This window comes from Eublepharis macularius, chromosome 8, assembly GCF_028583425.1.
Source record: "Eublepharis macularius isolate TG4126 chromosome 8, MPM_Emac_v1.0, whole genome shotgun sequence".
NCBI classification, from domain to species: Eukaryota; Metazoa; Chordata; class Lepidosauria; order Squamata; family Eublepharidae; genus Eublepharis; species Eublepharis macularius.
In genome coordinates, this window is record NC_072797.1 from 83,681,788 (window position 1) to 83,697,160 (window position 15,373).

At 39.3% G+C, this 15,373-nt stretch overlaps 1 protein-coding gene across 5 annotated transcripts in view; it reads left to right on the plus strand.

The window, feature by feature from the left end:
- The window catches only part of AUH (AU RNA binding methylglutaconyl-CoA hydratase), a 175,701-nt gene that overhangs the window by 89,659 nt on the left and 70,669 nt on the right, over positions 1-15,373 (plus strand). For all 5 annotated transcript variants that reach the window (XM_054986095.1, XM_054986093.1, XM_054986092.1 and 2 more), the window contains 2 exons: positions 1,941-2,033; positions 3,841-3,897. In XM_054986095.1, the coding sequence (XP_054842070.1) occupies positions 1,941-2,033; positions 3,841-3,897 (150 nt within the window). The remainder of the gene's footprint in view (positions 1-1,940; positions 2,034-3,840; positions 3,898-15,373) is intronic.

Sequence of the window (15,373 nt, forward strand, 5' to 3'; positions counted from 1 at the left end):
ATATGAAGGCCAAGACTTTACTATTAGATTTAATTATAGTACTGGTGCATAAGGTGTATTTGGAGACCATCCACTTGATGTTTAATTTTTTAAAAAATAATCAAGATGACAAGCTAAATATTGGAAATGGAAATTTTATTAATTCCCTGGTACAGCTGAATCTGGTAATGGTTGTTGTGGATTTTCCGGGCTGTATAGCTGTGGTCTTGGCATTGTAGTTCCTTCTCTGCAGGGCTATTGTCGGGTATAGTTGTTACACATGAAGATCTTATTCCTCACAGCAATCACCTCAGCTAGGAGAGTGTCAGAACTGGGTGCCCTGTCCACCGGCCCGGAGCTCTGTGTATTCCATCAGGACAAGGTGGGTCTGAATACTGTTTGTAAGCCGTGCTTTTTCATAAGCTTTCCCATCTGATGGCTTACAAACAGTATTCAGACCCACCAGAAAAATACAACAGATTCTATGTTCAGCAAAAGACAGTAGAGACCCCCCTCACCTCTGCAGGAGTATACCGTATACCCTGCAGCTGTGGACAAGTTTACATCGGGACCACAAAGCGTAGCATCCAGACAAGAATAAAAGAACATGAAAGACACTGCAGACTTGGCCATCCTGAAAAATCAGCAGTGGCTGAACATTGCCTAACTCAAACAGGACACAGTATCCTATTCCAGGACACTAAAATACTTGACAACACTTCCAAGTACTTTGTCAGACTGCACAGGGAAGCCATTGAAATTCATAAGCATAAGCACAATTTCAACAGCAAAGAAGAGACTTTAAGAATGAATAGAGCATGGTTTCCAGTCCTGAAAAACACCAGGCTAACAAAACACTCTATACCCGACAATAGCCCTGCAGAGAAGCACCAATCCATATGCAAAAGAACCTCCTCAGGATACAGTGAAGCCTCCCTCCATTAGCATTCCACACCCTGGGAAACTCTTACAGGATGACTCAGCCCAACCCCACCCCTCCTGAGTAGACCTAAATGACCTGCCAACATCTTTTCCACACTGTGACACTGAGAGATCTCTGTCTTTTGGTGCTACACCTCTGAAGATGCCAGCCACTGCTGCTGGTGAAACGTCAGGAACTACAATGCCAAGACCACGGCGATACAGCCTGGAAAATCCCCAACCATCGTTCTCCAGCCGTGAAAGCCTTCGACAATATATTGAATCTGGTAATATTTCTTGTAAAACGTATCCTCACTCATTATATAACTAACATAACCAAACATTTTCCTGCTAGTGAGATGAAACCTCATATAGATTTTGTTTTTGTCTTCTGTTTTTCAGCACCTATTGAGATTTACAGCTTATTTTAATTAAAATTATTCTTAAAATAGATGTTGACAGTTGATTGAATAAATTGTGAGATTATGATTCCTATATTCAGACGCAAAACAGGCTGTTGTGTTTCTGGGTAGTCAAGAAAGCTCATGTCTTTTCTAGTAATACTGAAGTCAGTAGTAGACCACTTTTATTTGTTTTATTTTTGAAAGAGAGTTACCATTAGCAAACTTTCATCTCTGCTCTTCATATCTCCAGGTCACTTAGCCACGTAGCCAATGTCACTTGGCAGATCCAGTACTCCTCAATTATTTGTGCACTAGCATATGCACAGGCCCAGATCAGCTGTTTAATTGTAGTTGCTGCTTTTATGGTGGAAAGTGCAGGCTGATAAAAGTCTGTCTTGAAATTCAAAATTATTCTCCCTTTTTTTTTGTATTGGACATTGGTTTTTCAAACATCTTTGCAACGAGAGTTTAGATTGCCATTGAACTGCTATGTAAAAAACCCAGGCACCATAATTTCTCTTCAAAAATAGTAATTTTACTAAATCAACCATTGCAAACAAATACTTTGATGTTTGAATGACATCTGCTTGAAAATATCAATGCTGCTTTGGTGCTAATTGCCGCTTTCCTTTTCAGCTAATCTTCCAGTGCCAACTATTGCTGCCATAGATGGAATTGCACTAGGTGGTGGCCTAGAATTGGCTTTAGCCTGTGACATTCGAGTGGCAGGTAAGGCATAATCTTGTTTTCTTAATCAAATGTCCTTGGCAATATAGAACAGTTATCTAATTCTTAACATGGAAAGTGGTTTTTGAATAATTAATTTTTTATATAGAATTTGAAACTTTCATTAATTTCAGAATATATCACTTTGATTGGCATGTGGTTAACAAACTAGTCAATTGACTGCCTATTATTTGACTTCAGTAAGGAAGCTGAGAATGCCACTCTGTAGGTGGCAACTTATCTTCTTTATTTTGTTGGAACCCCTGACATTCGCTTTCTATTAATTACTGTAACTTGGTTTTGTTTTAGTTTTTTGAACTTTAATTGTAGGATAACTCTAGCCTGTCAGGACAGAAGCCAAAGGGATAAACTGTTCAATGTACTATGTATGGTTTTGTGCTTAGGATCAGCCTATTGTTTACATTTTGCTTTTTGACTTCAGTTTAATCCATTTGTGACCCAGCAAATCATTCATATCTATAGATGCCTTTCCTAAGATTGTTAGAAGTTAACATTTTTAACAATTTAAAAATACCTGTTAGTTCTAATAAAAGTAATGCTTTTGAAAAGTTGTCCATTGTTTAATACTGTTTGACCAATATTTTGGTCAGTTGATTGGAAAGTTATTTTTAGAGAGGGCCTTGCCCACTTATCTGAAACATGTGCCAGGTGCCTCATTGGGAAACTGTACTCATAAGAGCTATAAGTGGCTCCTGACTGTCACTGATATAACTATTCTACTTTAAGTTGATGAGTTTACACATCCATCATTCTGTAAAGCAAAGAGTTCCAGGTCTAGCAGGATGCTAAATATATAAAGCTTTGATTATTGGGTAGAATACATGAACAGTAACCAGAAATTCCTTAAATATTTCAAAATACTTTTAAATAGTAGTAGAGCTTGAGAAATCTAATGACAAAGAACTTTTTTTCTGTGGGGGTGTTGCCAAGTCCTCTGGTCTCTGATTTGAGATAAAACCTATACACCAGGCGCATATTTCTAGAAATTAGGTTTTCAAGTACTCAGAAGCTTGCAATCTACAGCATTCATCTCCAGACCATCATTTCCAGTTGACTATTAGAGAGTTCATGTCTTAATCATTACCCACATTTCAAAGTAGTCATGATTAGGGCTGTACACTTTGGGTTTGCCCCAGGGAGGGTGGGTGGTGGTGGTGGGGAGTTCCCCCCCTCGCTTCAGTATGCTCCGAATCTTCACGGAGCATACCGAAGTGATTCCCGAACCCCGAATCTGAAGCGGCTTGCCGCTTCGGATTTGGGGGTATTCCGAATCGGTTTCCCACTTTGGGTTTACCAAATCTACCCACCCGTGCACAGCCCTAATCATGATTTTGGGGGAAGAAGATACTAATGTATTTATAAGTTACTATTTTTCCTAGATCTTCATTTCTAGTAGGAAAACTGTATGTACTGATTCACATGTAGTGAGTGCATGCATATTTTTTTCTGCAGGTAATTTAACTGTATATTCCTCTTACAAAAGTTGTGGTTTTCTGCTGGGGATGGGGGCGGTGTAGACGTTTTGGTGGGTTTTGCATAAAACCATACGTATGGTTTATCTTTCAATTTTTCTCTTGTGTTAAAATTGATCAGCTACAGAATCTGTCTTGAAAGGATATATTTGCATATTATTCTTCTACTTGCCTCCATAAATAATCACTTTTTAAATTAACTTCAGCAAGGATAGTATAACTACAGCAGTGGTAGCATATTTTACATGCTCCTCTTTATACTGGTAACATGATTAATGTAGGTTTCACAAGTACTAAATCTTTTGTTTGTTTTTTAGTGACTTCTGCAAAAATGGGTCTAGTTGAAACAAAGTTAGCAATCATTCCTGGAGCAGGTATGAAATTTTCTTAATAATGTAATAAATTTCATTGATGCTAGTGATTCCATTGTTGATATATTAAATCTCTTTAAAATTAACACTTAATGTATTACAAAATCTCATTTGAAATTTTTAAAAATTGTCTCCCTAGTGTTTAAGCAATAACCATATAAGCTTTGGAAATAATTGTAAGCAGACTTTGTTGATATAGAGTGACTATGCAGGAAAAGTATGTGGAGAGAGAAGTGAAAGGAAACATACTATTAACTTGAAAGTACGGTGTGAACAGTATCAACTTTACTAAGTGTTTGAAAAATACAAAGAGAGCTGCTTTTTAACCAGTAATTACTTTGCTAGAAATGTAGGCAGTTTTTATTTTGAAAAATGGAAGGACCATTTGTGGTTGATTTTGGATATGAAAATAATTTATATTTAATCTTCAAGAACTGGCTTTTGAGAGAGAGAGAACCATTTGCTTGAATTGGCCAGTGGAATCCTGGACATACCAGCACTTTTATATTTTTTAGACCATTTTCTTCTTTAGCAGCTTGGTATCCATTGCTAGTGGCTAAGTTCTGCCTACCATAGAAAAATATGGTGCTAAATACCAGTTATTGTAATCCTAAACCCTGGATTCTGAGTCATCACTGGCACCATGTCTAGTAAGTATCCAGAGAACAGAGATTTTAATAAATACCCATTTCCAAAGAGCAACACCCCTCACCTTTAAAACCCTTCATGTTCTGGGACCCTCATATCTTTGGGTCTGCCTCTCCCATTATTACCCCCCCCCCCCGGCTTGCTTCGTTCATCTTCGCAGGGCTTGCTGGTGGTTCCTGGCCCCAGGGTGGCATGACTTTCTTTCACTGGGGAGAGGGCCTTTACGGTTGTGACATCCTCCCTTTAGAATGTACTGTCAGAAGGCACTCGTACTCAGCGGGACCTGTTGATGTTTGAGAAACCCTGTAAGGCAGAACTATTCCAGCGTGCCTTTGCTATTTAATATTGTTTTGTGAGACAGAGCAAATTTCTGTGCATTTTAATCTACCTGCAATTTTTATGTTATTCACAGGGTTTTATAGGCAGGGCTTGGGACTAGAGTGGTTTTTAATTATTTGTATTAGGCTGTTTTATTATGATTTTATTGAATATTATATTTTTGTATTGTTTTTAACCATTGTAATTGTTGTGAAGTGCTTTGATACCTTAACTGAAGGAAGTGATATAAAAACTGAATGAATAAATAAACACTGCCAGTACCCAGCAATCATAGAGTGGTATGTTAATTTTTTAAAAAAAAAAAATTATTGGTGAGTACATAAATTTTACATACATTCCCCATATTACCTAAATTATAACAACCCCCCTTCCCCCCCTTATTGACTTCCAACAGCTTCCCAACCCTTAACCCATCTTATCGTTTAAATTATTTTTAACTATATTCTTCTAAATATTATATATATTGTATCCCTTATTCTAAGCATATTCAAATTATTCTATATCTCAGATTCTCTAATAAGTCCATTCTATTCCTAGCTGTTTAACCTATCCATTTTTAATACAATCTTCTTAATAATAGTATTAGCTTAGATTAATTAATAACTAAATTTCCCCATTAATGGTAAAGTTACTTCTCTCTCCCCTTTATGAAGTCACAAATTAATAATTCTCAAACTGCCACAGTCCTCCTTTTACATCCCATTTTTTTTTCTAAATATTGTTTCAGTTTCCCCCAGTCTGCAAAATATTCTCCTGGGTCCAGATCTTTCAGTTTTCTTGTCATTTTGTCCATTTCTGCCATGTACAACAATTTGTAAATCCAATCTTCTATAGTTGGTATTTCTTGCACTTTCCATTTCTGCGCGTACAAAAGTCTCGCCGCTGTAGTCATATAAAACAACAGTATTCTATATTGCTTTGGAACATCTTCCATTCCCAAGTTCAGCAGCAACAATTCTGGGTCCTTATTTATTTGGGTTTGCAGAACCTCATTAATTACTTTAATTATATCTCCCCAGTATTGCTTAGCTACCTCACAAGTCCACCACATATGATATAATGATCCTTCATGCTTCCTACATTTCCAGCCTTTATCTGACATATTAGTATTTCCTAGCGCAATTTTCTTTGGTGTTAGATACCACCTATACATCATTTTATAGACATTCTCTTTAATGTTGGTACAAGTTGAAATCTTCAAAGTGTTTTTCCACAAGTATTCCCATGATTCCATTGTTATTTCTTTATGAAAATTTATTGCCCATTTCACCATCTGGACTTTGACTGTCTCGTCTTCCGTATACCATTTTAAAAGTATTTTGTATATTTTCGAAATGTCTTTTTTACCTTCTTGTAAAATCACTTCTTCTAACTCCGAGTTTTTCAGTCTTATTCCTCCCCTTAAACAGTCCGAGTTGTAAAGATCCTTGATTTGCCTGTATTGAAACCATCCATAGTGAGGAGATAACTCTTCTTGTGTCTTTATTTTTGGTATCCTCTGTTCCATCGACATTATCTCTTTATAAGTTAAACATTGTTGTTCATTATAGACAGCTCTCGGATCTATTACTTTGTATGGTACCACCCATGAGGGGATGCCACTTTCCATGTAGTTCTTATATTTCTTCCAGATTATGAAAAGGCTTCTTCTAATATAGTGATACAAAAACATAGAGTCCGCTTTAACTTTATCGTACCACAAGTAGGCATGCCATCCAAACAATTTTTTGTATCCCTCCAAGGCCAGCAGTTTACGGTCTTTTAGCATTATCCAGTCTTTTAACCAAGCCAGACAAATTGCTTCATAATATAGTCTTATGTTTGGCAGTTGCAGTCCACCTCTTTCTTTCGAATCTTGTAATACTTTCATTTTCACCCGGGGTTTCCTGCCTGCCCACACAAAGTCTGAAATTTTTCTTTGCCATTTGTCAAATTGTTTGAAGTCTCGAATAATTGGAATAGTTTGCAGCAAAAACATCACACGTGGTAACACATTCATCTTCACTGCTGCTATTCTTCCCAACCATGACAAATTTAATCTATCCCATTTTATCAAATCTCTTTCTATTTGTTGCCACAGTTTCTCATAATTATTTTTGAATAAATCTATGTTTTTTCGCAGTCAGCTCAATCCCTAAATATTTCACTTTGTTAGTTACATATAGAGTGGTATGTTAATGATGCCTCTGTGCCAGTCATATCTGGAAGCAACCAACCAGTGCATGGTAATGCTGGCACAGCTCCCTGACATCACTTGCCTTCACCCACTCACATAACAGAATGGAGAAAAGACTTGTTGGAAGGACCCTTTGATTGTGGGGTACCTCGTTGTGCTCAGTAGGAGTCCTGCAACTTCCATACTCTTGGAAGCTGTGTGTGGAGGTTTGAATTGAACACAAAGAGAAAGAAACATGGTAATTCCAATCATATTCTCAGGGCATACAGTTAAGATGACGGGAGAACCCCACATGGGAACAGCAGTGCTTCAACCATGCACAGGCTTAGGTCTGGGGTAGGGAGCAGTCCTTGGAAAGGCAAGGCAGACCCAAGGATAGCAACAAGAGAACATGCTGCACGATATTCTCAGAAGGCACTGCTTTCATTCCCCCGCCTCCCCCAGTATCGCATCTGAGAAACAGGACTGATGGGGCTCAAATCCCACCAAGGAGGAGGCTAGGAATGAGAGAACTCATAATTTAACTGGCAAGACGTTGGTTGGCACCAAAATGAAGGATGAGGCAGGTCTAGAACACACGTATCACACCATATAGATCACTCTTTTAACCACATACACAGGAAAATTATACATCATGGATATTTAGAATCCTTTTGCGCCCACTGTTGAAACCAGCCATGAAAACTAGGACAAGAAAGGCTGCAGAGAAGAGAGCTTAGTGCTGTTGAACAACATAGGCTTTGCCTGCATGATATCCCAGGTTCAAGCACTGCATGGGGCAAAATACCACACCGTTCCAGAACCAGGCTCAGCTAATTTTTTGCACCTTTTCTTTCAAGCTCCTTTGATCCAGTGATCTTTAGCAGCGGAGAAGGAGTCTTTATTTCTTTAAATAAAGAATATGGTGGAGAGGTACTTGGTCAAAGCCAGTGTAGTCCTTGGAGCTCTGTCCACCAGCAGATAGGAGACTGTATTATCTTTCGATACAGTGGGAAGAAGTTTAGTTAAAATAGAGGCAATCCACAAGTCGCGATAAAAGTTATAATAAGGGTATTCTAGGGAATCAACCTTTTTCAAGTTACAATGGCAAAGCCTATCGGAATAAGGCAAGTTACAGTATTTCCCATACAGAACTGCTCATGTGAGCTGGGATGGTTGGAGATGGAAGAAAGCCAAAGAACTGGGTGGAACATACTGTCCGAGTACGTATCACTGAGCTGGAGTAATCTAGGTCTTTTATGCATTTCTTGATGGTTAGTAAAGATTCACTTTCCCCAAGTCTCAGTATATCATCCTTTACTAAACCAAGGCTAGATAATTTCTTGTCTGTTTCTCACATCCAACAAGAGTAGTATTGATCTTAATTTAGCTCATAGAGCAAACTATCCTCATTTGTGGAGAAGACTTTTAGCCTATGTTTGAATGCATGCTTTGGCTTCGATACAGCTCTGACCCAATTCTAATCTTAAACCTATCCCAGCTATACATTTTGGAGTTCCTGTAATATGTTGCAGAAAATGGCAAAACGTGTAATCTAGGTTCTCATTTATTTGGAGAATCCATATTGAAGCTCTATAAAGGAGCTGAGGAATGATTTTCATATTAATTGCATACAGTCTCCATGGGATATATTTGCCTCCCTTGGAAAAGAAGTGTTCAATCACTGATAGAGAAGACTTGATTTTATTTATTACAAATTTAAGATGAGATTGGCAGTTAAGATGGGGGTCAAAAGCTACACCCAGGTATGGGAATTTAGAGACTTTTTCTAATTGAACACTGTCAATTCACCACACCAAGGAAGAAATTTTCTTGGCTTTGAAGGAGACCATAACCTTTGATTTTGAGTAATTAATCTTAAATTCTTTTTTTTTAAAGCTTTTTATTAATATTAACAACAAGTCATAACAATATCAACTGTAGGAGAACATACCAGATAACAATATACAAAACTATTTCCATAGTATAACTGGGACATAAGAAACTATTTCCAGTATATATATTCTATCTAACATACATTACACTGTCTGCGAAAGCACAGGAAAGGGTATTAGTTGAACTACATCTCATGAGCAAGCTAACACGACTACTCTAGTATCACAATGGCCCCCCGACCTCACACTTCTGGTTGTATGATTTCCTGAAAAGGCAGCTGCGATGTTAACAACTCATTTTTGGCTAGATGATCCAAGAAAGGGAACCACTTGGCAGCAAAGTCAGAAGATTTCATTGGGTTTGTACTAAGTTGCACTCTGTCAGTTATTTTTTCCATTATAAGATGGTCCCACACCATCCTATACCACACATGTAGGCCCGGGGGGACAGGCGACTTCCATTTGATTGCGATTGCATTCTTGGCAGCGTTCAGGAGTGTACATATTAAGTCCCTTCGTTGGCGTGGTATAGTGGAATCAGTCCAGATATCCAGAAAGACTAGTTCAGGGCTAGGTGGGATAACGTGGGAGGTGATAATTGCGATTTCATTGAAAACCATGTGCCAAAATCCTTGAATGGACTGGCATCCCCACCATATGTGTATAAAGGTTCCCTGTTCACCGCAACCTTTCCAGCAAAGAGGGGACCGTCTGGGATATATTCTTGCCAACTGATGTGGGGTAAGATACCACCTGTGGAGAATTTTATAATTTTGCAGTTTGGTATTGATGACCGGGGTGCGCAATAATTTGGAGGACCAGACCTGTTCCCAATCAGATTGTGAGATGTCCACCCCACAATCTAGTTGCCATTTATCTTTCAATGTCACATTCTGCTTAGTATGGGAGTTTATCAGCAAGTTGTAGATTTTGGACAGAAGTCCTTTGCGGGTGAGTGAGTTGGGTTCAAGAACCATCTCAAACTCCGTCCTAGATTTGGAAAAGACTTGCTTTATCTCCAGGCTTCGCACGAAGTAGGTTAGCTGAAAATAGAGGTACCACGGGACTTCCTTACCTAATTTGCAGGCTAGCTCTGCCCTGCTTAAGATGCCAGATTTAGATGCTATATCTATCAACCTTTTGTTCCTAAGGCTCTCCCAGGATGTTGAGACTGTGCTATTATCTCGGGGTGGTACCCCGTCATGCGAAGTCACTAGCGAGAATCTGGAGATTTTAGGGATCAGTTTAGATTTATGCTTGTCCCATACCTTCAAGAGCGCCTTGAGGAAGATGCCCCTGCTCGGCGAGGCGGGACGGTGGGTGGTATGAGTCCAGAACAGCTCACCAATTGTGTGGGTTTGATGTTGCGGATGCATCACATCCATCCAGTCAAAGTGTGTGTTGTGATGTAGGATTTGAGCTATATCCGTCAGCCTAGCTGCTGTGTAGTACATACCAATGTCAGGGAAGTTGAATCCCCCATTACAGCGTTTGGTCCTCAAGATCTTGAAAGCTATTCTGGGACGCTTATGATCCCAAAGAAACCTATTAAGAGCTGCTTGCCATTGTCCCAGTACGTGATGGGGGATATCTATTGGGATCATTCGGAAAAGGAATTATTAGTTTTGGCAGGATGAAGGATTTAATCAAATTGTACCTCTCAAACCAAGATAACGTTTGTTTGTTCCATTTGAATATTGCGCTCTTAATGTCTTTCATTATCAGTTGGTGATTCAGTCGGAGCAGGTGATCTGGGTTCTGGGGGATATTTATGCCTAAGTAATGTAGGTGAGATTGAGCCCAATGGTACGGGAAGAGCTGTCTGATCTTGCTGCTCAATAGATCTGGCAAATTTATGGGGAGTAAGCTCGACTTGGTCTTGTTAACCTTTAGCCCTGAGATTAGTTCAAATTGATCTAGTTCTGCGTGGAGGTGCTTTAGAGATTTCAAAGGATGAGAGAGAAACAGTAAATTGTCGTCCGCAAAGAGACACAATTTAAGGGTGGTGTTATTGATTTTTATACCCTGGATGCGCTCATTGGCTCGTATAGCTTCAGCTAGGGGCTCGACCGCTAGACCAAAGAGGATGGGGGATAGAGGACAGCCTTGGCGGGTGCCCCTGTAAAGGGTGAGCGAATGCGAGGAGACACCATTGGTTTTAATTTTTGCCCGGGGACAGTCGTAAATGGCTTGAATTACCTGTTGAAAGTCAGAACCAAAATTCATGTGGGATAGAAGCTCTGTTAGATAAGTGATCTCAAGAGAGTCAAATGCCTTTTCCACATCTAGGGATAGGAACAGTAGTTATTGATTGTAATGTTTACTATGAGTCAAGATATTTAAGGCTTTATAAATGTTTTCTGAAATATCTTTATCGGGGATAAAGCCAATTTGATCTCTACTAATATATTGCCCTATAAAGGAGTTCAGCCTTTTTGCCAGAATTGAAGTAAAGATTTTGTAGTCTACGTTTAGAAGCGATATCGGCTGATATGAGCCAGGGTTTGAAAGATCTTTGCCCTCCTTGGGGATTAAGGTGATGTTTGCCTCTGACCACGTCCCAGGTAAGGTGCCTGACATAAAGATGTCATTACAAGCTAAAAGCAAGGGCTGATGCAATGTAGCCGCGAATTTCTGATAGAATTCTACTGGGAAGCCATCAGGCCCCGAGGCCTTATTACGTTTCAAGCTTTTGATGGCTGCGAGGAGCTCAACGTTGGAGACAGGATTGTCCATTATCACTTTGTGGGCTTCTGCTAATTTTTTAATGTTCTTATGTTTGGAGAGATAAAGTTTAATTTTCTCTTTGTCTGGCTTGGTTGACGCGTACAATTTGGCGTAAAAGTCTCTAAACACTTTTACGATTTCAGTAGGACTAGTGAGTACCCGATTACTAGAATCTTTGATAAGCCTGATATGCCTGTTAATCTGTTTGTCTTTTACTTTCCATGATAGGTATCTTAAAGATTTAGGAGAGTGGTACCAGTATTTTTGCTTTAAGTATAAAAGATTTTTCTGGATTTGCTGTGATTCTAGTGCCTCTAGTGATTTGCGCTCATGCAGTAGTTGTTTATAAATTCGTTTACTACCATTCTTTTTGTGTAGACATTCTAGAGTGCTAATTTTGTCCATCAGGGCTTGTTTCTGCTGTGTTTTAACCTTATAGAGAGACGCTGAAAGTGCTATCAATCTCCCTCGCAGCACAGCTTTGAGTGCATCCCATACCGTTTGAGCCAAAGTTTGTCCTGTTTGGTTCTCCTCTAGATATTGTTTAATATATTGTTCTATTGTTTCAGTGGTTTTGTCGCTAAGTAAGAGGTTTTTATTAAAGGTCCAGTACTTTTCTTTAGGATACTCTGAGGCTAGGTGCACCCTACAGTCCACCCAGGCGTGATCCGAGTACTCTATGCTACCTATCTCTGAGCGGCTCACCTTATCAATAAGATCTGTTGACATAAGAATGTAATCGATTCTCGTGTATACATCATGTCGGGAGGAGTAATAGGTGTAATCCCTAAGCAATCCATTTTTCTCCCGCCAGACGTCAGTTAGGTGGAAGTGATTGAAGAGTGACAATAGCTTCGAGTCAGAAGACTCAGAGTAAAGCTTCTTTCCGGGCTTAGTAGTAGCGTGGTTAAAGGATGATTTATCCAATTTGTGGTTCACTATATAGTTTAGATCCCCACCTATTATCACTGGTCCCTCCTGAAAGTCCTGTAATTTCTGTAATGTGTCCGTTAAGAAATCTATCTGGGTTGCGTTAGGCGCATAAAGCGAGGCTAAGGTAACCATCTGATCATTCAGCAAGCCTTTGATGAATATGTATCTTCCCCTTGGATCTTTTAGACTAGCCTTGTGCACAAACTGATTCTGTTTGGATAACAGTATTGCCACTCCTCGTGCCTTCGAGGAGCCCTTCGCATGAAACTGCATTTTAATCCAGGGGGCTTTGAGTTCGTCATCGTACAGCGCATGCAGATGAGTTTCTTGAATCATAACAACATCAGCATTAAGTTTTGCTAATTTTGATAGTACTCTTTTTCTTTTTACAAGATTATTGAGCCCTCTCAAATTTTGGGTGACAACATGTAGTCCGGTTTGCGCAGCCATTGCCAATTAGCTTAGGTACCCTGTCGGAGAAGTGTGAGGTTGTGGAGGCCAAAGTGATACTGTCAGAGTATTGCAAGCTATTGGGTCGCGTGTATTGCCACAAGTAGCTTAACGTAGCAAAAGATGGGAAAGCAGTTAAAGCAATACGTTGCCAACACCAGTGTCGAACACCGTTGTGACAGTCAAGTTTCACTAACAAACTAAATTTAAGGAGAAACTACTATATTTTAAGCTCTACTATATAGCATCATAACTTGAGAAAACAATAGTAAATCGTTTCAGTTGTCAAGTAACACACCAAACAACTATTGTTAGACAAGCACCCTTTCAACCCTTTCATGCGATAGGAATCACAAAACAATTCAGTCAGCAGATTGTAAAGTAAACTTCCTCAATATAAGACAATCCCCCTCCCCCTCTTCTAAGTCAATAAGTATAATCAAAATTGATTTAAAATAAATATTGGATTAATTAATGCAACACCAAATTTCCTTTTCTGTACCTATATGGAAAGCTGTATATTTCTTGTTGAATATTCAATCTGATATGGAATAGAAAAGTGATAGAAGAGCCCATGGGCGAATCCTTATTAGATTAAGTTAATACGTGTATATATGTATATAGTGCTTTCAACGATAATCAATAAGAGATGATCCCTCAGAAATTAATTAGTATTAGTGCTCCTTCCCCCCGAAACGTTCAAAGATAATACACAATGAGTTAACCCCGTTCAATAAAAGACACCCCTCCCCCCTCCCCTTATTCAATCAGGATAGTTAAAATTGATTGGAGATAAATACTAGAATAGTTGATAAAACCCCAGCTTCCTTCCCTTTACTAATTTGAGAAGCCCTGCAAGTATCTAGAAGGCAATCAGTTACTTAATATATAATTAATCAATTGGAGATACTATTGGGTTTTCCCTACAGGAACTATGAATACTTAACTATGTGTCTCTAGTGCCCCATATGTTCATCAATAAAAGTCAAACCCACAAAATTTAATTATTACTAAGAAGACTTCCTATGTTTCCCCCCCCTCCTCTATTGTGATATATTTTTAATAAATCAATCAGATAGTTGATAGAAGCACAGGATTTTATATCAGAGTTAATTAATATTAGAAGAGTGGGATTAATCAGTTAGGAAAGGGGAAATCTCAGCTAGGTTCGCAGTCACAGTGGAAGCTCCCCTCCCAGATGATCAATCACTATAAAACCAACTGGGGTATTTATTTGATGGGGCAATTAAGGTAAAAGCTAATAGTGTCAGACTGTGGCTAGACAATGTCCTTCCTACAGGTTCTCCTCTACAAGCAAACAAGAGTCCATTGTTTGAATAAGGAAACTTTACTGCAGAAATGGTTCATTATAGTCCACTGTCCTGAATAGGAGATTCAGGATGGTACAAGAGCATTGTTACCAATGAAGGGCAAAGCATGAGGTACAAAGGAACAGTTCCCAGCTGAACCAGCCTCCCCCCACAGTTCTCAAAACAACATCTTTCAGTCTTGGGAAGCTGGACTCTCCCAAGGCCAATCCTGGGTGGAACGGTGTTAGACAAAACAATCTCGTCCGGTGAGAAGTTTGCTTGGGAACGGGTGCACCTGTGGGGAAAGCACTTAAACACTAGAAGCATTAGAAAATGGAGTCAGTACAGTTCATATACACACTGAACCTGACATTCTGCCCCCCTTAAAATAAATCCCCCCCAGGTTTAGATGGGTAGCGAGTATGAAAAGCTTTGGTTAATCTAGGAGCATGAACATGTACAGAGTTCACCCACTCATCGAACCCAGAGTCAAAGTCCTTCCATCTGATGAGGTAAAACAGCTGATTGCGTTTGATTTTAGAGTCCAGAATTTGCTGTACCTCATAGTGTATTTGGTCATCTATCAATGTTGGAATGGGTGGAGCTTTGACGTGCCATTTATCGTCTGATGGAGCCTTCTTCAACAGACTGACGTGGAATGTATCATGAACATGGCGCAGATTTTTGGGCAAATTTACAGCAACGGTCACTTTGTTGATCACTTTGCGCACTGGAAAAGGTCAAAGGAACTTTAATGCCAGTTTGCGGCTGATTTGTGCTAGTTTTAAATTCTTGGTGGAAATATAAACATGATCCCCAGGTTGTAAATCCCATTCGGCTGCACGGTGGCGATCGGCATACTTTCTGTAATCCTGTTTGGCTTTCTCGAGGTGTTTTTTGATGAGAGTCCATTGTTGGGCAGCCTCCCCCCACCATGAAGAGACATCTGGCGATGTTGAGGATAAGGAAGGGGGAGCGTCCAACGGAAAAGGGTTAAAGTGGGCCCCATACACAATTTTGAA